Source organism: Carcharodon carcharias, chromosome 6, assembly GCF_017639515.1.
Source record: "Carcharodon carcharias isolate sCarCar2 chromosome 6, sCarCar2.pri, whole genome shotgun sequence".
Lineage (NCBI taxonomy): Eukaryota > Metazoa > Chordata > Chondrichthyes > Lamniformes > Lamnidae > Carcharodon > Carcharodon carcharias.
Genome location: NC_054472.1, coordinates 187,399,165 through 187,426,871, shown reverse-complemented (window position 1 = coordinate 187,426,871; position 27,707 = coordinate 187,399,165). Strand labels below are relative to the sequence as shown.

Sequence of the window (27,707 nt, the reverse complement as noted above, 5' to 3'; positions counted from 1 at the left end):
CCCTCCCTGACTCCAGCGATTCCTGAAAGATCATCACTAACACCTCCACTATCTCTTCAGCTATCTCCTTCAGAACTCTGGGGTGTAATCCATCTGGTCCAGGTGATTTATCCACCTTCAGACCTTTCAGTTTTCCTAGCACCTTCTCCTTGGTAATGGCCACCATACTCACCTCTGCCCCCCGACTCTCTTGAACTTTGGGGATGTTACTCGTGTCTTCCACCGTGAAGACTGACACAAAGTACCTATTCAGTTTCTCCGCCATTTCTTTGTTCCCCACTACTACTTCTCCAGTGTCATTTTCCAGAGGCCCAATGTTCACTTTTGCTTCTCCCTTACCCTTTATATATCTAAAAAAAACTCTTGCAATCTTCTTTTACATTACTGGCTAGTTTAACCTCATATTTAATCTTCTCCCTCCTTATTTCTTTTTTAGTTGTCCTCTGTTGGTGTTTGTAGGCTTCCCAATCCCCTGGTTCCACTGCTCTTCGCCGCATTGTATGCTTTCTCTTTAGCTTTTATACTGTCCCTGACTTCCCTTGTCAGCCATGGTTGCCTCGTCCTCCCTTTAGTCTGCTTCTTCTTCCTAGGGATGAATTTTTGCTCTGTCTCCCAAATTACTCCCAGAAACTCCTGCCATTGCTGTTCCACTGTCTTTCCTGCTAGGCTCATCTCCCAGTCAATTCTGGACAGCTCCTCCCTCATGACTCTGTAGTTGCCTTTATTCAACTGTAATACCGTTACATCTGATTCCAGCTTTTTCCTCTCAAATTGCAGGGTAAATTCTATCATATTATGATCACTTCCTCCTAAGGTTTCCTTCACCTTAAGCTCCCTTATCAAATCTGCCTCATTACACATCACTAAATCTAGAATTACCTGTTCCCTAGTGGCTCCACCACAAGCTGCTCCAAAAAGCCATCTCGTAGACATTCCACAAATTCCTTTTCTTGGGATCCACTACCAACCTGATTTTCCCAGTCTACCTGCATATTGAAATCCCCCATGATCACTGTAACTTTGCCTTTCTTACACACCTTTTCTATCTCCCGGTGTATCTTGTGCCCCACATCCTGACTACTGTTCGGAGGCCTGTACATAACTCCCATTATGGTTTTTTCACCTTTGCGGTTCCTCAACTCTACCCACACAGATTCTACATCATCTGACCCTACGTCATTTCTTGCTATCGATTCAATTTAATTTCTTACAAACAAAGCAACCCCACCCCCTCTGCCAACCTGCCTATCTTTTCGATAGGATGTATATCCTTGGATATTTAGCTCCCAGTCCTGATCCCCTTGCAGCCATGTCTCCGTGATGCCCACCACATCATACCTGCCAATTTCAATCTGCGCCACAAACTCATTTACCTTATTTCGTATCTGCGTGTATTCAGATACAACACCTTCAGTCCTGTATTTCCCATCCCCTTTCTCACTGTCGTCCCTTTATATGATGTGCTTGAAGTTAGATTCCTAGCCCTTTCCAAACACTCTGTCCTATTTTGTGTTCAGGAGACTTTAATAGCCTCTCCTTTCTTTTCAGTTTTTTCATAATTTTCCATGAAGTTGAATGCTAACCTGCTGCTTTGTTTCCCATTAGTCATACTTCTTGGAGTTTTACCCTTCCCTTCCCCCCACTTTCTAGTTTAAAGTCCTGTTGACCATCCTATTTACCCTTTTCACTAGAACATTGGTCCCAGATCGGTTCAGGTGGAGACCGTCCCAACGGTACAGATCCCTCCTGTTCCAATACTGATGCCAGTGCCCCACGAAATGGGACCCCTCTTCCCCGCTCCACTCCTTTAGCCACATGTTTACTTCCCTCATTCTCGCATCCCTATGCCAATTTGCAAGTGGCTCGGGTAGTAATCTGGAGATTATAACCCTTGAGGACCTGTTCTTTAATTTAATTCCGAAGTTCCTGATAATCCCCAAACTGGTCCTCTTTCCTAGTCTTACCTATGTTATTTGTCCCGACGTGGACCACAACAACTGGATCCTACCCCTCCCTCTCCAATATCCTTTCAAGCCGGTCAGAGATGTCCCTCACCCTGGCACCGGGCAGGCAACATACCATGCAGGACTCTCGATCCTGCTTACAAAGGATGCTATCAATTCCCCTAACTATAGAATCCCCAACAACTACCACTCGTCTTTTTGCTCCCCCCTCTTGAATGGCCTCCTGTGCCAAGGTGCCGTGGTCAGCTGGCTCATCCTCCCTACAACCCTGTTCCTCATCCACACAGAGAGCAAGTACCTCGTACCTGTTGGTCAAGGTCAAGAGCTGAAGCTCCTCTGTTCCTGAACACAGGATCCCTCTACCAGCCTCACTTGCAGTCACACCCTGCTGACCCAGACCACTGACCGAACTTGAGGTAGTTAATCTACCAGGTGTGACTGCCTCCTGAAACAAAGCGTCCAGGTAACTCTCCCCCTCCCAGATGTGCCGCAGTGTCCGGAGCTCAGACTCCAGCTCATCAGTTCTGAGCCGGAGTTCCTCCAGCAACCAACACTTGCTGCAGATGTGGTCACTGCAGCTCGCAATGGGATCCTCCAGCTCCCACATCATACAGCTACAGCATATCACCTGCCCAGCCATCTCGACTTAGATAATTAATTTATTAATTAGCTTGCAGTGTTTTTTTTTCAAATTTGGTGCAGGTTTCCTACCAACCAATCAGGTCACAGCTTTTCATTCATAGGTCATGGTTTTGCTAGCGAGGACAGACAGCATCTATTGCTCAACCTGAACTGAATGGCTTGCTCTGCAATTTCAGAGGGCAGTTGAGGATCAACCACATTACTGTGGGTTTGAAGTCACATGTAGGCCAGACCAGATAAGGACAGCAGATTTCCGTCTGATCTTAGCGAACTATATTTTTCCCTCAAATTTGATATTAGTTTTTACAACAATCTAATAGTTTCACATTCACCATTACCAAAACTAGCTTTTGATCCCAGGTTTATTTAATTAACTGAACTTAAAAACCCCAGCCGCTATAGCAGGATTAGAACTTGCGTTTCAATATCACTAATGTGAGCCTCTAGATTCCTAGTTCAGCAACCACTCTGCTGAAGTTTCTGAAATGCACTTAGAAAAGTACAGGATGATTAGAAAAAGCCAATGAATTTACTCAAGAGAAAACAAAAACAGAATTACCTGGAAAAACTCAGCAGGTCTGGCAGCATCGGCGGTGAAGAAAAGAGTTGACGTTTCGAGTCCTCATGACCCTTCAACAGAACTAGGTGAATCCAAGGAGAGGGGTGAAATATAAGCTGGTTTAAGGTGTGTGTGAGTGTGTGTGTGTGTGTGTGTGTGTGTGTGTGTGTGTGTGTGTGTGTGTGGTGGGGTGGGGTGGGGGGGGGGCAGGTGTTGACCTTTTTTGCTAGAGGATTGGAGTACAAGAATAAAGTCATCTTGCAACAGTTGTACAGGGTTTTTGCAAGGCCAGACCTGGAGTACTGTGCGCAGTTTGGTCTCCATATTTAAGGAAGGATATACTTGCATTGGAGGCGGTACAATGAAGGTTCACTAGTTTGAGTCCTGCAAGGAGGGGGCTGTCCTATGACAAGAGGCTGAGTAAATTGGGTCTATATTCTCTGGAGTTTAGAATAATGGAGAGGTGATCTCATTGAAACATATAAGATTCTGAAGGGGCTCGATAGGGTGGACGCTAAGAGCTTGTTTCTGTTGGTTAGGAAATTGAAAACATGGAGGGGGGGGGTGGTGCGGGTACAGTCTCAGCATCATTTACAATTGAGGTGAGGAGTAATTTCTTCACTCAGAGGGTTGTGAATCTTTGGAATTCACCACCCCAGAGGGTTGCGGATGCTCCATCGTTGAATACATTTAAGGCTGGGATAGACAGATTTTTGGTTTCTCAGGGAATTCAGGGATATGGGGAGCAGGCAGGAAAGTGGAGTTGAAGCCCAAGGTCAGCCAAAATCGGACTGACCGGCGGAGCTAGCTCGACAGGCCGTGCGGTCTATTCCTGCTCCTATTGCTTGTGTTCTTAAGTTGCAAGCCATTGCAACTTGAGGAGGAGGGAAGTAGTGGCGAGACCAGATCTTGAAATCCTTGCGGTTGAAGAGGCTGGCAACTGAGGGATGCAAGGAATATCACATTGAAACATGGAAACATTACAACACAGGAGGTGGCCATTTGGCCCATCTTGTCTTTGCTAGCCAAAAAAGAGCTATCCAGCTAAATCCTCATCTGAAATATTAAAAATGTGCAAAGAGCCATTAATTGTTTTTAATGTGTGTGATTGGGTGTTTAATGTGAATGTGCTGTTAAGGCAGAATGTCGAAAGTGGTTCAGTTCCAGTTCTTGGTCTAGGTTTTGGCACCACAGAGGCATATGAGAGTGCATTTTTAATGTAATGAGGATTTCTGCCTCTAGCACCATTTCAGGAAGAGAGTTCCAGATCCCCACCGCCCGTTGGGTGAAAACAATTCTCCCAAACTCCTCTATAATGCTTTCACAAGTACTTTAAATGTAAGGTCCTTGGTTATAGTCCTCTCTGTTCTCTCCTACTCTCAAGAACCACAGTTCTGAGCTTCCCGGGAAAGATTAAGGCAAGGAAGAGACAGCACGATGAGTCACTCGACAGGCCCACGCAGTTATAAGAAAATAGTAATTTCTAGAAGCAGACCAATGTTGAACTTGTATTGAACCATGATTAGCCCGCATTTACAGAATCATAGAAGAGTGCAGCACAGGAGGAGGCAATTTTATCCATCGCATCTGCACAAGCTCTTTCAAAGAGCAATCCAGTTTGGAACATAGGGGCAGGAGGAGGCCATTCGGCCCCTCAAGTCCGCTGCACCATTAAAGTCAGTCATGACTGATTTTCTACCTCAATGTCATTTTCCTGCACTATCCCAGTATCCCTTGATGTTTTTAATAGGTAGAAATATATGGATCTCTGCCTTGAACATACTCATTGACAGAGCCTCCACAGCCCTCTGGGATAGAGAATTCCACAGATTCACCACTCTCTTGAGCGAAGAAATTCCTCCTCGTCTCAGTCCTAAACGGCCTAGCCCTTACTATGAGACTGTGTCCCCTGGATCTAGACCCCCTCCCCCAGCCAGGGGAGACATCCTTCCTGCATCTAGCCTGTCGAGCCCTTTGTAGATAAGGACATAAGAAATAGGAGGAGTAGGCCATTCGGCCCCTTGAGCCTGCTCCCCCATTCAATAAGATCATGACTAAGCGTCTTGTGTTTCAAATTCCCATCTAACCCTGATAACCTTTGATTCCTTTGCCTAACAAGAATCTATCAACCTCTGCTTTAAAAACAATGACCCTGCCTCCACCACCTTCTGAGGCAGAGAGTTCCATATTCGCACAACCCTCAGAGAAAAAAATTCCCCTCATCTCGGTCCTAAAAGGCGACCCCTAATTTTAAAACAGTGCCCCCTAGTTCTGGACGCACCCACAAGAGGAAACATCCTTTCAATGTCCATCTTGTCAAGACCACTCAGGATCTTACATAATTCAAAAAAAAAAAAATCACCCCTCACTCTTTTAAACTCCAGTGGAAACAAGCCCTGTCTGTCCAACCTTTCCTCATAAGACAACCCACTCATTCCAGGTATCAATCTAGTAAACCTCCTCTGAACCGCCTCCAACACACAAGTTTCAATGAGATCCTCTCTCATTCTTCTAAACTCCAGAGAATACAGGCCCAGTCTCCTCAGCCTCTGAGTTAGTCTCAGTGTCCTGGTCTTTCCCCACGGTCCTGCACCTGGGCAGTTAGGTATGGTCAATAAAAATGCTGGCCTAGCCAGCAATGCCCACGTCTCGTGAAATAATTAAAAAAATTAGATTTTTCCTCCTCAAGTTATTTATCCAATTTCCTTCTATAGGCTATAACTGTGTCTGTATCCAACACACTATCCGGCAGCTCATTCCGAATCCTAACCACTCATTGCACAAGAAAAGATTTTCCTTGGGCTGCTTTTTGGTTCTCCTGCCAGGCCCCTTATCTCTTGTGCCCCCTGGTTATTGACCCTCCAGCCCCTGGAAACAGTGAGTAGAGAGAAACCACACAGACCATACTGCGAGCAGCGCTTAACGCACCCCCCAACCAACCAACCCCGCCCCCCAACCCCCCCCCCCCGCCATTTTTATGGAAAAGATACAGAGGCACTGGAGAAGGAGCAAAAAAGATTCACCGGAACCATACCAGAACTGAGAGGTCATACCATTCAGGAGAGAAAGGCTGGGGCTCTTTTCTCTCGAAAAGAAAAGGCCGAGGGCTGACCCAACAGAAAGTTTTAAATCATGAAAGCGTTTGGCAGGGTAGGTGCAGTGAAGGCGTCTCGACTTACGGGCAAGACCTGAACTCGCGGCTATAAGTGCAATCCAATAAGGAATTCAGGAGAAACACCTTCACCCAGACAATGCGAGATTGCGAAACACGCATGGGATGGCTGAATTCCCATAGACGTATTTAAGAGGAAGCTGGATAACGGAGAAAAAGGAATAGAAAGATGTGCTGATGGGGTTTAAATGAAGGAGGGGTGGGAGGAGGCAGCTGGGCCAAAGGCCCAGTTTCTGGGTAGTAACTAGTTTTCATGCTGTATTTTTGTAAGTTTTGAGGTGGGTGGTCTGTACTGCACATCGAATGGTTTCCCAGGCTGGGCTCCTTGTACTGGATACGTCGGAATCTGTCTAGTCACATACATCAGCAGTGAGGTCTGTGGCTAACCTGATGCCACAACAACATATACAATGAAATCAGAGTCGACTTGCCAACCTCTGATCGACTGGGGCTTTGCCATGGAGAATACACCGGGGAAACAGTTGTTTCCCCCAAGCTTTTATTTAATTTTCTTTTTAAAAAGGGCACAATGCCTGGTCAAGTTCCTTTTGCCTGCAAAGGACACATCCCTGTGTACGAATACGTGTAGCATCTAGCAAGCATAGGTGAGCCACATTACGAGCCCAACTGATAATCTTAAATTGGTTGTTAGTGTAATTCTTAGCACACATGATCGTTCAGCAAGTGCTGTCCAATCATAGGATCACATCTAACATTAGTCATCATGCTCTGGGTTGCGCAAGCATGGGCTGCAGTATAAATTGCTGCTCCCTTGGAAATTTGGCATTCTTGTATCTGGCCTGATTAGTGCAAGATGAAAAGATTCAACAGCATGTCTCTTTTTTTTCAACAATACTCAAGTTCTCTACTACCAAACGACTAAAGGATGATGATATTAAAACATCTTTAGTAATCAGCTTGCTAACCAAAAAGCAGGGCTAATGAGAAGCTGAATAACAATAAAAGGACTTGGCATCAATTAGCCACAGCCTTTGCTCCAGTCCAGGCCTGCACTCTAAATAGACTGACACACCAGTTACCGACTTGCACAAAGCTCGAAACATGGGAGACCACAGGTCAAAACGAATCTTAAAATGAGACTCTTCTCCAGTTTGCTCACAGCAGTGCCCTGGAAAGTAATCGTCAGTTCCAGAGACTCCAGGGTAATAATGGAGAGTTGGCAGCGCCAATGTCCGTGCTGTGTTAAAAGTTTTTGAAACAGAGAGGTTGTTCAGGGTACCGAGTAAAACTCGGAAAAAGAAATGCAGCTTCGCTCGCTCTAACACAGACTTAGCTTACAACAGAAGAGCTGCAACGTAACCCAGTATGAACTCACGTCTCCAGATAAGAGAATTCCAGAGAATCCACTCCTGACATTATGCTAAACAGACCAGACTGTCGCATTCTGCAACAGAGGTCACTTGCTTCCAAAGTTTTCAAGGCACATGATTCAACTCGGGAGAATCAAACCAATTTGTACAGAAGGGATCCAAAACCAGAGCGTTAACTTTTCCCATTCTCCACAGATGCTGCCTGACTGGCTCGAGTCTGTCCAGTTTTGTCCTTTTACAACAGCGTTTACAGCACAGAAACAAGCCACTGGGCCCAACTCATCTACATTGGTAAAATTAAAGCGAAATAACGCGGATGCTGGAAATCTGAAATAAAGAGTGTGAGTGAAACTGTCTCCTCTGGTTCGAGATTCACCAGCCAGGGGAAAACATCCTATCTAGAAATCTACTATTGAGTCAAATATGATTCTTATTCAGTTCTGAAGAGTCATATTGGACTCGAAACACTAACTCTGTTTCTCTCTCCACAGAAGCAGCCAGCCCTGCTGAGTTTTTCTAGCACTTTCTGTTTTTAGCCAGTGCTGATGTTATGCCCTACATGAGCCTTCCCCACCACCCATTCAGCTCAACTCATCAACGTAGCATTCTATTCCTTTGTCCCCCATGTGCTTATCTAGTTTTTTTTCTTAAATGCATCTATACTATTGGCCAACACCGCTCCCTGTGGTGACGAGTTCCATCTTCTCACCACTCTCTGGGTAAAGAAGCTTCACCTGAATTCCTTGCTGACTATATTGAAAGAAAGACTTGCATTTCTATAGCGCCTTTCATGACCTCAGGTCATCCCAAAGCGTTTAGAGCCAACAAAGTACTTTTTGCAGTGCAGTCATTGTGCAGCACTGTGTAGGGGTAACAGCAGCCAATTTGCACACAACAAGCTCTCACAAACAGCAATGAGATGATGACCAGATAACCTGTTTTTAATGATGTTGGTTGGAAGATAAATATAGATTTAGGATACGGAGAACAGTGCTATAGAATCTTTTTACCTTCACCTAAAAGAACTGGCAGGCCCTTGTTTCAACTTCTTGGGTTGCCAGCCCTCCAGGGTTGGCCTGAAGTCTCCAGGAATTGAAGAGCAATCGCCAGGACGATGCTGTGTGCAACCCCGGAGACAAATCATCGGAATATTCAAAAGCTATTTAAAAAAAAACTCTTTGAACATTTCTCTTTACCAGATATAAAAATATTGAAAATGGGGAGGGGTGGGAGATGGGGGTGCCATTTGGCTGATAGGGTGGGAGCCGGTGGCATAGTGGTATTGTCACTGGACTAGCAATTCAGAGGCCCAGGTTAATGCTCTGGGGACCTGGGTTCGAATCCTGTCACAACAGATAGTGAAAATTGAATTAAAAATCAAGAATTAAAAGTCTAATGATGGCCATGAAAGCATTGTTGATTGTTGTAAAAATCCATCTGGTTCACTATTGTCCTTTAGGGAAGGAAATCTGCTGTCCTTACCTGGTCTGATTCCAGGCCCACAGCAATGTGGTTGACTTTTAAATGCCCTCTGAACAAGGGCAATTAGGGATGGGCAATAAATGCTGGCCTAGCCAGCGATGCTCACATCCCATGAACGAATAAAAACAGTCAAGCATCATCCAATTGGGTAATAAGTCTTTTGGCTTTCCAATTGGTGTGGGAAGGCAGTGCGTCACAAGGATGGATGCGACCAATAGCAAGAGTGTGGTGGCAAGTCGTGTGATGAAAAACCTTCACGAATACATTTAATCACAGTTGGTAACTCAATCAATGCCTCAGCTGAGAAATGATACCTCCGACAGTGCGGCACTCCCTCAGTACTAGCACTGGGTGTGTGAACCTAGATTTTCGTGCACAGGGCTCTGGAGTGGAACTTCAACCCATGACATGCTGGCTCAGAAGCGAGACTGCTACCCACTGAGCCACCGCCAACTGACTGTAGTTTCAGTCTCCCTTTTTTGGTTTTGCTTCAGATTTCCAGCACCTGCTGTCTTTTTGGCGTCTTCTTAATATTACTTAATTCATGGCCGTTTCTCTTGTAGAAATGCTGTTCGTTTGCTTGCCCTGTACCCACGGTTTACCTCCCTCTGTTCCCTGTTAAAAGAGGCTGGTCTGTAATATCCTCCAGTTCACATGAAGACTCCACACACACAAGTCATGAGCTCTGCTCCTGCCACAGGTGCTGCCTGGCCTGCTGAATGCTTCCAGCATTTTCAGCTTTAGCATCAAGCGTTCTGTTTATTTACCCCCAGCTGAGCAGATGACGAAAGGTCCACAGTGTAAAATACAGTTTGCAACCATTGTTACACCTTTAAAAATAGTTCCCACTGATTACCGTGCAATTATCTGACTGATGTAAGGGGAGCTCAAAGTGCCCAGCCCTTACAGATTGTACATTCAATGGCACTCAAGAGGAACTTTCATTTGACTATTTTTCAACTTGATTTACATCAACACATCTTTCAGTCAATCATAAAATTTCCAAAAATGCAAGAACGGGAATACAACTAACAAACTGAACAAGGAATAATGAACTTGCATTTCTATAGCATCTTTCACTACCTCAGAAGGTCCCAGAGAACTCTACAGCCAATGAAGTATTTTTGAAGTGTCGGCACTGTAGGGGAAACAGCAACCGATCTGGGCACAGCAAGATCCCACAAACAGCAGGCAGTGCACTTGGGAAAGCGTAGAACAAGTCAACCTGATTTTACTAAGGGGAAATCCTGTTTGACAAATTTATTAACAGTTTTTTTGAAGATGTAACAAGTAGGGTAAATAAAGGGGAACCAGTAGATGTAGTATATCTGGATTTCCAAAAGGCATCAGACAAGGTGCCGCACAAAAGGTTAATAGGCAAGATAAGGGCTCATGGAGTTGGGGGTAATATATTAGCATGGATAGAGGGTTGGTTAATGGATAGAAAGCAGAGAGTGGGCATAAACAGGGCCTTTTCAAGTTGGCAGGCTGTGAATAGTGGAGTGCCACAAGGTTCAGTGCTGGGGCCTCAGATATTTACAATCTATACCAATGACTTAGATGAAGAGACAGTGAGTAATATATCAAAGATAAAAGCAAAATACTGCAGATGGTGGAAATCTGAAATAAAAACAGAAAATGTTGGAAAAACTCAGCAGGTCTAACAGCATCTGTGGAAAGAGTCTGTATGACCCTTCTTCAATATGTATGTACCAAAGTTTGCTGATGATACAAAGCTAGGTGGGAAGGTAAGCTGTGGGGAGGGGGGGCACACAGAGAGGTTGCAAAGAGATATAGACAGGTTAAGTGAGTGGGCAACAAGATGACAAATGGAGTATAATGTGGGGAACTGTGAAGTTATTCACTTTGGTCATAAGAACAAAAAAAGCAGAATTTTTTTTTAAAAAGGCGTGAAACTTGTAAGTGTTGATGTTCAAAGAGACTTGGGTGTTCTTGTACAAGGGATGCAGAAAGTTAGCATGAAGGTGCAGCAAGCAATTAGGAAAGCAAATGGCATGTTGGCCTTTACTGCTGGGGGATTGGAGTACAGGATTGAAGAGGTCTTGCTACAATTGCACAGGATTTTGGTGAGACAATGCCTGGAGTACTGTGTGCAGTTTTGGTCTCCATATTTAAGGAAGGATATACTTGCATTGGAAGCGGTACAGTGAAGGTTCACTAGATTGATCCCTGGGATGAGGGTGTTGTCCAATGATGAGAGGCTGCGTAAACTGGGTCCATATTCTCTGGAGTTTAGAAGAACGAGAGGCGATCTCATTGAAACCTACAAGATTCCGAAGGGGCTTGACAGGGTGGACACAGAGATTGTTTCCGCTGGTCAGAGAATCTAGAACACGGGGGGCACAGTCTGAGGATAAGGGCCGATCATTTAGGGCTGAGATGAGGAGAAATTACTTCACTCAAAGGGTTGTAAATCTTTGGGATTCTCTACCCCAGAGGGCTGTGGATGCTCCATCACTGAATTCATTTGAGACTGGGACAGAAATTTTTGGGGGTCTCAGGGGATTAAGGGATATGGGGAGCAGGCGGGAAAATGGAGTTGAAGCCCAAGATCAGACATGATCGTATTGAATGGGGGAGCAGGCTTGATGGGCCGTGGGGTCCAGTCCTGTTCCTTTTTCTTATGTTCTTGAATAATGATTAATAATGATGTTTAGGAATAAATATTGGCCAGGACATCAGGTAGAACTTTCCCGATCCTCTTAGCAGTAGTGCCACGGGACCTTTTAGGTCCAGCTTAGAATGGAGACAGGGCCTTGGTTTTGTCTTAACCAAAAGACATCACCTCCAACAGTGCAGCACTCCCTTGGTACTGGTACTGAGGGTTCGATGTGGGGTGGGGGTGGGCATGGTAACGTGATGGTGGTGGTGGTGGTGGTGGTGAGGGAAGAATGTCAGATTAGGTGTTCAACTCCCTGCACACACAACCTTCTAAGTATGGACATAGCATTGTTAATGACGCTGGCTATGTAATATAATGGCTGTACCTAAAATTAGATTGAAGAGCTGGAACACTAATGATTCCCTGAAAGCGAAAGCAACATTTCCACACGTTAATTGTTAAACAAAACGTGGAATTAAATATGTTTGGAGTGCTGCTCAGAGACCGGGAGGGTTGTAGGAGCCTGGGGGAGGCTACAGAAACAGGGAGGGTTGTAGAGGCTGGAGGAGGTTACAGAGACAGGGAGGGTTGTGGGGGTTGGAGGAGGTTACAGAGATAGGGAGGGTTGTAGGGGCTGGAGGAGGTTACAGAGATAGGGAGGGTTGTGGAGGCTGGAGGAGGTTACAGAGATAGGGAGGGTTGTAGGGGCTAGAGGAGGTTACAGAGATAGGGAGGGTTGTAGGAACCTGGAGAAGGTTACAGAGATAGGGAGGGTTGTGGAGGCTGGGGGAGGTTATAGAGATAGGGAGGATTGTGGAGGCTGGAGTAGGTTACAGAGATAGGGAGGATTGTGGAGGCTGGAGGAGGTTACAGAGATAGGGAGGATTGTGGAGGCTGGAGTAGGTTATAGAGATAGGGAGGGTTGTAGGGGCTGGAGGCGGTTACAGAGAGAGGGAGGGTTGTAGGAACCTGGAGGAGGTTACAGAGATAGGGAGGGTTGTAGGAACCTGGAGGAGGTTACAGAGATAGGGAGGGTTGTAGGGGCTGGGGGAGGTTACAGAGATAGGGAGGGTTGTAGGGGCTGGAGGAGGTTACAGAGATAGGGAGGGGTGTAGGGGCTGGAGGAGGTTACAGAGATAGGGAGGGTTGTAAGGGCTGGAGGAGGTTACAGAGATAGGGAGGGTTGTAGGGGCTGGGGGTAATTACAGAGATGGGAGGGTTGTAGGGGCTGGAGAAGGTTACAGAGACAGGGAGGGTTGTCGGGGCTGGAGGAGGTTACAGAGATAGGGAGGGGTGTAGGGGCTGGAGGAGGTTACAGAGATAGGGAGGGGTGTAGGGGCTGGGGGAGGTTACAGAGATAGGGAGGATTGTAGGGGCTGTTGGAGGTTACAGAGATAGGGAGGGATGTAGGGGCTGGGGGAGGTTACAGAGACAGGGAGGGTTGTCGGGGCTGGAGGAGGTTACAGAGATAGGGAGGGGTGTAGGGGCTGGGGGAGGTTACAGAGATAGGGAGGGTTGTAGGGGCTGGAGGAGGTTACAGAGCTAGACAGGGATAAGGCCGTGGAGGGATTTTCAAAGAATCCCTCAAAAAGGTGAGGAGATGTGGGAAGAAGCTGATTTTTACCTCAGTACAGGTGAGCTGTAACACTCTCATTGCTCAATTCAATCTGTCCTTATTTAACATCTACTAAACATTTTTTTTTGCACAGGCCACTGCAGCTACACAACAAGCTGAGCAGCACCTGAAAAGAACAAGAGACAGGCTCACATTTTGAGCAGATACCTCACATCAGAATTCTGCCCAAAGCTTAAACACAGCTTTCTCTGAAACACAGACATACTTGCTACGACCTTCCAGCATTTAATTATGGAACAGTTTGAAAGGTAGTCATAGAGAAAATGTTTCCACCTGTGGGGAGCCCAGAACTCGGGGCCAGAAATAACGCAGTCTAAGCCCCAAAACCCTCCCAGGCACTGTAACCTCCTCCAGCCCCTACAACCTCCCTCTCTCCAACCTCCTCCTACAATCCTCCCCCGCTCTGTAACCTCCTACAACCCTCCCAGTCTCTGTAACCTCCTCCAGCCCCTACAACCCTCCCTATCTCTGTAACCTCCTCCAGCTCCTACAACCCTCCCTGTCTCTGTTACCTCCTCCAGCCCCTGCAGCCCTCCCTGTCTCTGTAACCTCCTCCAGCTCCTACACCCTTCCCTATCTCTGTAACCTCCAGCTCCTACAACCCTCCCTGTCTCTGTTACCTCCTCCAGCCCCTACAGCCCTCCCTATCTCTGTAACCTCCTCCAGCTCCTACACCCCTCCCTATCTCTGTAACCTCCTCCAGCTCCTACAACCCTCCCTGTCTCTGTAACCTCCTCCAGCCCCTACAACCCTCCCTATCTCTGTTACCTCCTCCAGCCCCTACAACCCTCCCTATCTCTGTAACCTCCTCCAGCCCCTACAACCCTATCTCTGTAACCTCCTCCAGTTCCTACACCCCTCCCTATCTCTGTAACCTCCTCCAGCCCCTACAACCCTCCCAGTCTCTGTAACCTCCTCCAGCTCCTACAACCCTCCCTATCTCTGTTACCTCCTGCAGCCCCTACACCCCTCCCTATCTCTGTAACCTCCTCCAGCCCCTACAACCCTCCCTATCTCTGTAACCTCCTCCAGTTCCTACACCCCTCCCTATCTCTGTAACCTCCTCCAGCCCCTACAACCCTCCCAGTCTCTGTAACCTCCTCCAGCTCCTACAACCCTCCCTATCTCTGTTACCTCCTCCAGCCCCCACAACCCTCCCTATCTCTGTAACCTCCTCCAGTTCCTACACCCCTCCCTATCTCTGTAACCTCCTCCAGCCCCTACACCCCTCCCTATCTCTGTAACCTCCTCTAGCCCCTACACCCCTCCCTATCTCTGTAACCTCCTCCAGCCCCTACAATCCTCCCTATCTCTGTAACCTCCTCCAGCCCCTACAACCCTCCCTGTCTCTGAGCAGCACTCCAAACGTATTTAATTCCACATTTTGTGTAACAGTTAACGTGTGGAAATTTTGCTTTCACTTTGAGAGAATCATTTATAACAGAGCCTGGTGAGAATGTGGAACCCACTACCATGACAAGTGGTTCAGGACGAACAGTATAGGTACATTTAAGGGAAAAGTTCTGGTCCGCTCACAAGTGGAAACATCTTCTCCGTGACTACCTTTCAAACTCTTCATAATCTTAAAAGCATTCTAATCAGGTCACCTCTGAATCATCTCTTTTCTAGAGTAAAGGGCCTCATGCCTGTTCGATCTTGTGTGTGAATCACTAGAATTGTTATGTGGCAGGAAAAGGCCATTCAGCCCAACATGTCTGTACCGACTGTCTGAAGGAGCAACTCACCCAGTTCCATTCCCCCACTTTCTCCCCGTAACCCTGCACATCCCTCCTTTTTCAGACAACAGTCTAATTCCCTGTAGAATGCTCCAGTTGAACCTGCCTCCACCACACTCTCAGGCAGTGTGTTCCCAACCCCGACAACCCACTGCGTAAGAAAGCTTTTCCTCACGTCAACTTTTGCTAATTACTTTAAATTGGCGCCCTCTCGTCGATCCTTCCACCAATGGGGACAGTTTCTCCCCATCCACTCTGTCCCAGCCTCTCATGATTTTCAGCACCTCAATCATCACTGAAGCCGCATGGACTGAACAACTGAAGTCCCTCATCCCTGGAACCATTCTCGTGAATCTTTTCTGCACCCTCTCTAAGGCCTTCACATCCTCATGTGTTTTGTGTTCCACTATGTCACACAGGATGAATAAGCATGCAACAATCTTACCTATTTCCAACCACCCCCCCCCCCCCCCCCCCAAAAAAAAATTAGATTCAATGATGAAAAATGGTTTGTGCGGCCAGCCAGCTTAGTTCAAATTGTCAAAATGCAAAAGCAAAGGGATCAACCTCCCCGAGATGTAGCCAAGTTGCCAGATGATGTACACAACGCTCACGGATCCAACATATTTTACAAAAAACACAAAACACCACCTGCAAGAAGAGCCAGATACCATCAAGCAAAGCACATGTTGCGGGGCTGAAACAAGAGACATGAGAAGCCAACCGTGGGAGGACAAGGCAGCAGAGCAGCAGGAAGTGCTGATAAGCACAACCCGAAGCCTCTCTTTGAAGGTCTCTGGACCCCAAAACCCAAAGGTGCGACATCCATCCACTCAGCAGACAGCTCTTAATGAACGAGCGTCAGATTCTCCCTTGTTGGACAGAGCACGATGGTGCCGTTGACTCAACCCTACAAGCATGGGGTTCCGGGCGAGCTTTCCCACAATCCCGAAGTCAGCAAATCCTCAAAGCAACTGTCTGTGGGCAAGTGTCCGGGAGCCGATGGTATTCCACCTGAAGTATTGGAGGACAAATTAGCTCACGCGCTCAGGAAACTCACCAACTTCTTCTGCTTAATCTAGAACCAGGGCATTGTGCCCCAAGGTTACAAGGACATATAACTCCCCTGTACAAATGGAAAGGAAGCAAATCCATCTGGGACAACCTTACTTCTCTCCACAGCTGGAAACATTCTTGCAAAGGTTATCCTCAACAGGATCGTCACTCATCGTATAGACTCGCTATAACCAGAATCAGAGGGCGGCTTTCATGCTGGACGAGGGGTGGTCGACATGAGCTTCCTGGCAAGTCAAATCAGAGAAGTATCTAGTGAACAGAGCATGGCGTTCACTGACCTAACCAAGGCCTTCGACACAGTAAAACAGTGGAGGCCCGTGGAAGGTGCTGTACAAATAGGGCTGCCCTGAAATTATGATCAGAGACATCCACTCATTTCGTGATGAGCTACCTCATATCTTTCCTGTCGCCAATGACACAAAGCAAGACTGTGCAATGGCTCCAGTTGTTTGGCTTTGTGGCCATGCTCTTGTATGTACTCATAGGCCTCAACATAAGCCACACCCCAATTCTGGTTACAGGCGTCAACACAGGGATACACATTCAGTTCGAGACAGGCCTCTTCAATCTGCAAAAATGCTAAGCTCACGCACAGGCCAGGCTACAGGCCAGCTACTACCTGAACTCGTTTGCTGATGGCTGGGTTCTTGGAGCTCACACTCCAGAGGACATCCAGCTGCTTGCTAACCACTTTACCAAAGCCTCAGATCACTCTGGCTTCCAATAAGGCCGAAAAAGACACAGATCTTATACCAACCTGCCCCGGCCACAATCTCCAAGACCACGTTCTCACAATCAACAATACGCCCCCTGAACTCAGTTCAGAAGCTCTGCTGTCTTGGGGGCTAATCCTCTCCAACGCCATGTTCGATGATGGAATTGCCCATCATCTGCATTCAGCATGCATTCTGCACCCACTGGATTTACAGAGAGCATGGGGTTTGTCTCAAAACAAAGATCAAAGTATTGCTGAGAAAAGGCACTTTGTTGACACTTTTTGTCTTGCACTCATCAGGACAATCGCAGGAAACCAATGTCAGAGGAAGCAACAACTTTATACTTTATGAGAAGAGAGAGCTGATTGGTTGGCAAGTGGACACTGATTGGTAGAGGTGTTGCCATGGTGAATGCACAAGTTAACGGTGACTGACAGTTAACTGCTAAGCATTGTTTGAAATTTAAACCAGGCAGCTTGACTCTGATTGGTCAGGGCACTGTCCTGAGGAATGAACTACCGAATGGCTGTCACTTATTTTGTTTATCTGAAGTTGTTGCTTCCCCTGACGCTGGTATTCCTGTGATTGTCCTGATGAGTGCAAGACAAAAAGCTTTAACAAAACGTCTTTCATCAGCAACACTCAAGCTCTGTACTACCAAACAACTAAAGATTAAAGGCTTATCAGGACAGTGGTTCTGATTTCACTTCTCTATGGCTGCGATGCTTAGGCAGCCTACCAGCATCACCTAAAGCAACTATATAAATTCCACCTTGCTTAAGATCCACCTGCAACATCAAGTGGCAGGACAAAATCCCTCACGCTGAAGATCTTGCAAGGCATCGCATACCTGGTATCGAGAGCAGGCTCATTAGAGCTCAGCATTGCAGAGTCGGCCATTTGATTGACATGGTGGATTTCCACAGACCAAAGGCGGTACTCTACAGCCAGCTGAACACAGGAACCCCGCACCACAGGACTCCCCAAACTCGGATACAAAGACGTTCTGAAAGCCAGTCTCAGGGCCGGTTAAGTTGCACGCCGCAACATGGGACATACGGGAAACGCTGGATCGATCTGATTGGAGAAGTCCCTGCTATCAAACAATTCTAACATTTGAGGAGAACAGAGTCAGGGGTCACAGGACGAGCGAGCACAGTACAAAGCTAGTACCTCGCCCGCCCCCTCCAATAGTGACTTCCTTTGTAATATTTGCAATTGGATCTGCAAATCAAAATTTGGTTTAACACCACATACAAGACGACACCGACTGTGAATGTGAACAACTGGTCTCCTGGCTGAACACCCATCTGTCAATGCAACAACAGTATCCATCATCACAGCACAGAAAGAGGACACTCGGCCCACTTCATCCATGCTGGTATTCATGCTTCACATGAACATCTTCCCACCCTGTCAGCAAATCCTTTTACTCCTTTCTCCCTCATGTCCTTATAGACTCAGAAGTTTATAGCACAGGAGGCCATTAGGCCCATTATGTTCACACCAGTCAACAAAAATTTGACTGCACTAATCCCATTTTCCAGCGCTTGGCACATAGCCCTGGAGGCTATGGCAACACAAGTGAATATCTAAATACTTCTTAAATGTTACAAGAGTTTCTGTCTCAACCGCCCTTTCAGGCGAGTGAGTTCCAGACTCCCACCACCCTCTGGGTGAAAAAAGTTCTTCTCAACTCCCCTCTTAGCCTTCTACCTCTTACCTTAAATCTATGCCCCCTGGTTATTGACCCTTCTACTAATGGAAAAAGTGCCTTCCTATCCACCCTATTTATGCCCCTCATAATCTTATACACCCCTATCAGGTCCCCTCTCAACCTTCGCTGCTCCAAGGAAAACAACCCCAGCCTATCCAATCTTTCCTCATAGCTCAGACCCTCCAGCCCAGGCAGCATCCTGGTAAATCTCTTCTGCACCCTCTCCAGTGCAATCACATCCTTCCTGTAATGTGGTGACCAGAACTGCACGCAGTACTCTAGTTGTGGCCTAACCAGCATTTTATACAGTTCCAGCATAATTTCCCTGACTCTTGTATTCTATGCCTCGGCTAATAAAGGCAAGTATCCCATGTGCCTTCTTAACCACCTTATCTACCTGCCCGGCTACCTTCAGGGATCTGTAGATATGCACACCAAGGTCCCTCTGATCTTCAGTACTTTCCTGAGTCCTACCATTCATAGTGTAATCCTGTCTAGTTTTCCCTTAAATACATCTATACTATTTGCCTCAACTGCTCCCTGTGATAGAGTTCCACATTCTCACCACTCTGGAGTAAAGAACTTTCTCCTGAATTCCCTATTAAATTTATTAGTGACTGTCTTATAGTTATAGCCCTCAAGTCCTGGTCTCCCCACAAGTGGAAACATCTTCTCTCCATCGGCCCTATCAAACCTTTCCATAATCTTCAAGCACTCCATCAGGTCACTTCTCAGTCATCTCTTTTCTAGAGTAAAGAGCCTCGGCCTGTACAATCTTGCATGTGTTTGTGTTCCACATCTTTATTCCTTTGCACTGTGTCACGGCTTGCGATATTTCACTTACTTCCCCCCCCCCCTCAAATTAGATACAATGACTAAAAAAAAGTTCACGTGACTCAGGCATCACCCTAGTTGCAAAAAAACTAAAAAAGATCAACTTACTGGGAGCATTCGGCAGTTTTCCCCTTGCTCTGGTAATCCATTATGCATTGGATAAGCTGGTTGTTTTCATCCAGTAACTAAGAAAAGAATGGGAACGAGGAAGTCAGTACAACAGAAATAAGTTCACCGGGTGTGCTCAGACAGAGTTCCTGCACACCAACAGGCTCAACTCTTCAAAAATCTCATCTTAATTAACATGGTTTTAAAACTGTCCCAACAAACTATCAGTTACAGTCCATACTTATATTCTTCCACAGTGACGGTGCTGTCAAATGTACCATGTGGCACTTGGTTCTTGCCTAGGCAAGCAGAGGCGCAAAAGTTGCAACTTGCCAAAGTAGATCTTTTCACCCACTCCAGACCTTGAGCACAAAAATCTAGGCTGGACACTCCAGTACAGTACTGAGAGAGTGCTGCACTGTCAAAAGTGCTATCTTTTGACGAATGAAACATTAAACTGAGCCCAACTGTTTGCCCTCTTGGGTGGACGTAAAAGATCCTGTGGCACCATTTCGCAGAAGAGCAGGGGAGTTCCCCCTCCGGTGTCCCAGCCAATGCTCATCTCTCAATCAACGCCATAAAAATGGATTATCTGCTCATTACCACATTGCTGTTTGTGGGAGCTTGCTGTGCACAAACTGGCTGCTGCGACACTACAACAGCGATGATGGTTCGGAAGTAATTGGCTGGATGTACCGTGCTTTGGGGTGTCTAATGGTCATGAAAAGCGTTATAGAAATGCAAGTTTTCCTTTCTCTTGACACTATTTTGTTCGTACCATACCACCATCAAAATTCAGTACCAAAACAGTACTGAGGACTGTTCTACAGCTCATATGTCATTTGAATAAATCTTTTTTTTAAAAAAAAATCAAAATTCAAATAGATATAGGGAAGGCAGAAATGCATCACAACTTGCATTTGTATAGTACCTTTAACACAGCACATCATAGAAGCGATATCAAATAAACCACAGGAGAGATCAGAACAAGTGTCCAAAAACGACAGTTACTGACTTGTGCAACTACACCTCTAGATCCATCTGTGCCTCTCCCCCAAATTAGAATTCCATTCTCCAAGGGGATGGCCTCCTCATTCCTCCTGCCAGGAAGCACCACCTCCCACAATTAACTCAATTCCAATCCCATTTGCCATTTACACATCCCTTCTGCAAGTTTATTAACATCCTCTTGTATTTTGTCAAAGTCTCCTCTGTAGTAACTACAACTTCCCTTAATCCCCTATCATCAGGAAATCCTGACATCGGACTTAGGATCCTGGAGTCCAAACCTCTTATGCGAATGATGAACAGCAGCAGTCCCAACACCAATTCCTGTTGAACAGCACATCCCACCTTCCACTGGACTGTAACTACGTTTAACCTCTCCTGTTTCATAGCCAGTTTGCTATCCATTCTGCTGCTTGTCCCAACTCCACACCCTCTGACTTTAGCCCTATGTCGATGATGCGATATCTTTAACATGCGTCTCTTGAAAGCCCATGTACATCACAACCAATGCACTTCAGGTGGCACAGTAGCATTGTCACTGGACTAGTAATCCAGAGACGGAGGTTAATACTCTGGGGACATGGGTTCAATCCCCACCAAGGCAGTGATAGAATTTAAGTTCAATTCATGAACACTGGAATATAAAGCTAGTCTCAGCAATGGTGACCGTGACAACGATCATCAATCGTCGCAAAAAAAAAAACCCATCTGTTGGCTCATGGGAAGGAAATCTGCCGTCCTTACTCGGTCTGGCCTATGTGTGACTCCAGACCCACAGTAACGTGGCCGACTCTCAACCGACCTCTGACATGGCTGGGCAAGCCATGGCAATGACCCATCCCAGGCAATTAGGGATGGGTCACAAGCGCTGGATGTGGCAGCGACCCTCGCATCCCATGAAAGAATAAAAATAAATAAGTTTACACTTGTCCACATGGTGCTGCTTCTTGAAAGAACCGAATGATGCTGGTGAAGCACGTGCTTTCCTTTTGAAACCCGCTTTGACTAATTTTTCCTATTTGGGGGTCTCGACTTCTGAGTAAAAATGGTACCTGCCGCTGATGGTAAGCAAACTGATCTAATGTGTCCTGGGATTCCTGTCCCTTCTGGAATATCAGAATCACAGTAACGGCCCAACATTCCTCTGGCATTATTCCTTTTTGTTTTTAATCATGCCCCTGCTATCTCTTACCTCGCTTCTTTCAGTGGGTGCCGATGTAATCCACCTGGACCAGAGCTTTTACTCTAAATTTGATTAGTTTATCAATTATAACCTCAATATTGCTGCCATGTTACTACCATTACCTATGAGATTATCTTCTCTCTCTCTCTCCCACCCCCCACCCCCCACCGCCCCGGCAAGTGGTCCAATCCGTACCTTAAATTTTCCTTTTCTGATTGAAAATATTCTACAGATATTTCAAAGATCATGTGTCTTGTGGGTAGCTTCCCTGTCTCTGAGCCAGGAGTTCCAGGTTCACATCTCCACCCCAGGACTGGATGGCCAAGGATCAAGTTGATCATGTGGCCAAACAGGTCGAGAATAAACCTTCCACCACACGCCAATGGCAGGCGGTAAGGGCAGGAGAGATTCCTGGTCAGCCGTATGATAGAAAGGAAATTGGAGCCTCTAACATCATTACCCATAGCTCCAGGCTGCAACGCGCATGTAAAAGTACATGTTGCCACAGCAACTCGGACTCCGAGTGAACCATAACCATCACCACAGACTTTTTCGTTATTTCTTTTGAGGTCATAATCCCTCTTTGCCTTTCGAATTGTTCTTAAAAACCTAATTCCTAATCTCTCCCATGTTTCCCTTACTCATATTTAATTGAGGCCCTTTTCTTCAGGTTCCAGTTTACCTCATTGATCAGAGTTTCATTCTTGGACAGCTTTTTCTTAGCTAAATACAGTTCTCCTGAACTGTGCTTGTCACACTTTTTTTTTAAAAAAAAAACTTCCTACTGCTGTTCTCCTAATTTTCAAAAATATTCTTCTAGGTTATCTTCTATTTCCATCCCCAAATCCTCATCTTTAGCTACTTTTCCAATCTATCACTTTGGTTTTCAGCTCACTTCTGTTTCTCTCAATCTTTGTTCTAATTGCAATTGTCTAGATGCTCCCCTATTCTTAACTTCTCTTACCTGCCCTGGTTAATTTCCCATTTACAAAACTCAGCAGTGATTCCTCTCTTGTTGGGTTTCTTAGGTACTAGTAAGGAAGGACATAAAAAAACATACAAATTAGGAGCAGGAGCAGGACACTTTGCCCCTCCAGCCTGATTGTAACCTCACGGCTGATCTGACTGTAACCTCAACTCCACATTCCCACCGAGCCTTGATAACCTTTCATCCCCTTTCTTATCAAGAATCTATCTAGCTCTGCCTTAAAAATATTCAGAGGCTCTGCTTCCACTGCCTGTTCAGGATGAGAGTTCCAAAGACCCACAACCCTCTGAGAAAAAATTCTCCTCATCTCTGTCTTAAATGGGTGACCCCCAGTTCTAGATTCTCCCACGAGGAAACATTCTCTCCACATCCACCGGTGTCAAGACCGTTCAGATCTTGTGTGTTTCGATTAAGTTAGCTCTTACTCTTCTAAACTCCAGTGGATACTAGTCTGTCCAGCCTTTCCTCATAAAACAACCTGCCCATTCCAGTAATTAGTCTAATAAACCTTCTCTGAACTGCTCCCAACACATTTACATCCTTCCTTAAATAAGGAGACCAATACTGTACACAGTCCTCTCGATGTGGACTCACCAATGCCCTGTATAACTGAAGCATAACCTCCCTACTTTTGTAATCAATTCCCTTCGCAATAAACAATAACATTCCATTAGCTTTCCCAATTACCTGCTGTACCTGCACACTAACATTTTGTGATTCATGCACTAGGACACCCAGATTCCTCTGAATCTCAGGGCTCTGACATCTCTCACCATTTAGATAATAAGTTTTTAAAAATTCTTCCTGCCAAAATGGACAATTTCACATTCCCCACATTATACTCCATTTGCCAGATCTGTGTGCACTCACTTAACTTGTCTATGTCCCTTTGTAGCCTCTATGTCCTCTTCACAACTTATCTTTCTACCTTTATGTCATCAACAAATTTAGCAACCATACCAGTCCCTTCATCCAAGCCAGCCATATAAATTATAAAAAACTGAGGCCTCAGCACTAAATCCTATGGTACACCACTCATTACATCTTGCCAACCAGAAAGTGACCCCTATTCTCTACTCTCTCTTTCCTCTTAGCCAGACACCTATGTTCCTGCCCCCACCCCCCACACACTATGAGCTTTTATTTTCTACAGTAACCTTTGGTGAGGCACTTTATAAAATGCCTTCTGGAAATTGAAGTGCATTACATCCACCTTTATCCAAAGCACATGTGACTTCTTCAAAGAGCTCCAATAAACTGGTTAAACATGATTTCCCTTTTACAAAACCGTGCTGTCTCTGCCTTGAATTTATCTAAGTGCCCTGCTATAACATCTTTCATAATAGCTTCTAACATTTTTCCTATTACAGATGTTAAGCTAATTGGCCTGTAGTTTCCTGCTTTCTGTCTCCCTCCCTTTTTAGAATAAAGGAGTTACATTCATTATTTTCCAATCTAACGGAACCTTCCCTGAGGAATGCTACAAAACAAAAAAACTATTTCCCTTTTCACTACTTCAACTTTCTAGTTTATTGGAGAGTGGATAAGTCAAGGGGTATAGGGAGAGAGAGTGGGAGTATGGCGTTGAGATAGAGGATCAGCCATGATCATAATGAATGGTGGAGCAGGCTTGAAGGGCTGAATGGCCCACTCCTGCTATTTTCTACATTTCTATGTTTAGTTGAAATGCCCGATTATTACTCAACTCTTCCACTCATTTCATATATCTGTCTATATACAGTATCTAATTGCCAATCCTGTTCTTTATTCAGCCATGTTTCTATTTCCCCTACTATATCTGGTTCCACTCTGATTTTACCCTGTCACAACCCTCTTTGTCTGCTTCCCAACCTCTCTCCAAATTATTAACATTTCGAGACTGTATGACCCTTCTTCAGAACTCTGAAGAAGGGTCATATGGATTCGAAATGATAGCTGTTTTTCTCTCTCCACAGATGCTGTCAGACCTGCTGAGTTTTTCCAGCATTTTCATTTCTTTGTTTCAGATTCCTAGCATCCGCAGTATTTTGCTTTTATCTCTCCAAATTGTCTCCACTTTCTCCCTGTCATGGGGAGGTGTCTCGTGGGGAATCAATGGAGAAATTTCAGTTGTTTCATTACACGATGTAAATTTTTTTCAAAACTTAAGAGCAGGAGTAGGGTATTCAGCCCTTCGAGCCTGCTCCAACATTCAATAAGATCATGGCTGATCTGGTTGTGGTCTCAAGTCCACTTTCCTGTCTGTCCCCCATAACCCTCGACTCCCTTGCCTACAGGGACATAGCCAAGCCTTTATTCATGGGATGTGGGCATCACTGGCAAGGCCAGCTTTTATTGCTCATTCCGAAATTGCCCTTATAGCAGGTCTGATGCAACTAAGAGGCTTGCTAGGCTATCTCTGGGGACAGTTAAGAGTCAATCACATTGCTGAGAGTCTGGAGTTATATAAAGGCCAGACCAGGTAAGGACAGCAGATTTCTTTCTCTAAAGGGTGTTAACATTTTCTTTTGAAAACACAACAGTCCAGTAGTCACCAATAGTAATATTAAAGAGCATTGAATGATTACAGACAGGAGGCCATTTAGCCCATTGTGTCCATGTCAGCTCCCTGCGATTCCACTCACCCAGTCCTGCTAGTCTGTTCCCTGTAACCCTACAAATCATTTTCCTTCTGGTGTTCATCCAATTCTCTTTTGAAAGCCACAACTGAACCTGCCTCCACCACACTCTCAGGCAGTGTATTGCAGATCCTAACTGCTCGCTTTGGGGGGGAAAAAAATGGTTTTCTCACGCTGCCATTGTTTTTTTTTGGCCACTTACTTTAATTAGAACTGTCTGGTTCTCGAACCAATGGGAACAGTTTCTCCCTTCTACTCTGTCCAGACCCCTCACGGTTTTGAACGCCTCTATCAAATCCTCCCCCACCCCCAACCCCCCAACCTTCTCTTCTCCAAGGAGAACAGTCCCGACCTCTCCAATTATCTCCACGAAATTCCTCATCCCTGCAACCACTCCCAAGAATCCTTTCTGCACCCTCTCCGATGCCTTCGCCCCCCTAAAGTGTGGAGCCCAGAACTGGATACAGAACTCCAGTTGAGGCTGAAACAGTGTTCTATAAACGGTTTACCATAACTACTTCCTTGTCGTTGGCCTCTATGGCCCTATTAATAAAGCCCGGGATGCTGTATATGCTTTATTAACCGTGGTCTCAACCTGTCCTGCCACCCTTCCACGACTTGTGCAGATGTGCACCCAGGTCCCTCTGCTCCTGTACGTGCTTTAGAGTTGTAATCACCGACTTTATCCTGCTTCTCCATGTTCTTCCTACCAAAAATGTATCACATTTCTCTGCATTAAACTCCATCTGCATGCCCGTTCCACCCATCTATGTCCATGCCCTCTTGAATCAGCCCATCACGACCTTTCTTACAAAGTGCTTCCAAATTTTGTACCATCTGAAAATTTTGAAATCCAGCTCCATCTACCCAAGTCTAAGTCAGATTTGCAGGATTATTTAATTGATTGAATTGAAAGTCCCCTAGATGCCGGTGATGGGATGTGTGTGCTCCCCAAAGGCGGTTCTCTGGATTAATTACCCCAGCAACATCACCCTGGTAATAATACATCGTGCCCCGTGACTTTGCAGTTTGCAAAATACCTTGGGAACTTGGCGGGGGTTAACGTTTTGAAACTAAAACTGATTAAAAAAAACCGACATGAAGTCATTGCTCTCCACATGACTGGGAATTTCCCGACACATTAACGAGCGCTTAAAAAAAAAGAGAAAACCAGTAAAAAGTGGGATCAGGCAGAAGTGGAAAACTCCATGGGGCATCTCAAGAACTCCAAAAAAAGAAAGACCTTGCTCGATACTCATCGAAGGCTACATAAAACATCAACTCAAAACGGTTGAAAACAAAATCCACGCCATCAACTTAGCAAAAAGTTGTTCTTCCCCCCACCCCCGGGTAGGTTTTAAAAAAAGGAAACCCAAGCCATTGCAAAAGCTAAAACTGGGGACGGATTAAGTTAAAAGTTGAGGGCAAACCGAGTTCTATTGCCGGGAGATGAACCATTACTTCTGTTCTATTCATTCGTTCACTGTAAGTTTTAACTAGCAGAGAAGGTTGGAGTTTGAGAGAGGCTGTAAAAGCTTCAAGAAGCATTGAGAGAGAGAGAGAAAAAATGTTCTCCAAACAGCTCAAAGAAAGACCTTCATCATCATGGCCGCTGTAGCAAAAAAAAATCCCCCCTCCTCTCTCTCTCTCTCTCGCTCACTGACTTTTTATATTTGCAGATGGCTTGAGTGCAAAGGAATCCGAGGGTTATTACATATTTTTAAAAAATATATCCGCATATAGAAAGAGGAAACGATGATTTCTGCTTCTGCTGAAGATTAATATTGTGAACTAGAAGCCAGTAGGAAGACACAAAGACTCAATGCTCAGGCCCCTCTCTCTCTGTGTGTGTGTGAAGTGAGCAGTGTCGAGTTCCCGCTACAATGTAACAATCTGAGCGGATACACTGTCGCAACGTTCCAAAACTCGCTACTTTACCTTCTGAATGGCGGCAGGTGTAATTTCACCTTTCCCGCGCTGTCGGGGAGTAGCAAATGCAACCGACATCGTGCTCTCTCTCTCTGATTCTGTGTATGTGGGGGGGGGGGGGGATATTTCCCCCCTCTTTTATTTATCCCCCTCCCCTCTTCTTCTTCCTCCTCCACACACACAACAAAAAAAAATGTAGCAGCAGATACTGTATCAACTCCTCCTTTTGGATACAGGCAATGCTTATTTTTTTTTAAATGAGAGATGATGGTGGGGTTGGAAAGGGGAATTAAGAGAAACTGGATTCCCTGCCAAACTCTGTTGGAGCGACTGTGGAAAGGGAAAAGGGAAGGGGAAATGGCAGAGTTCCCAACCGCCCCAGCA

The 27,707-nt window shown here is 45.7% G+C and overlaps 1 protein-coding gene across 1 annotated transcript in view; it reads right to left on the bottom strand.

The window, feature by feature from the left end:
- Positions 1 to 27,669, bottom strand: part of LOC121278866 (protein SSXT-like) — a 61,724-nt gene extending 34,055 nt beyond the window's left edge. Inside the window, exons 1-2 of the mRNA XM_041189323.1 lie at positions 27,333 to 27,669; positions 19,598 to 19,674 (exon numbers count right to left, since the gene is read on the bottom strand). Coding sequence (XP_041045257.1) covers positions 19,598 to 19,674; positions 27,333 to 27,401 — 146 coding nt within the window. The 5' untranslated portion in view covers positions 27,402 to 27,669. The remainder of the gene's footprint in view (positions 1 to 19,597; positions 19,675 to 27,332) is intronic.
- Between the last annotated feature and the right edge of the window lie 38 nt (positions 27,670 to 27,707).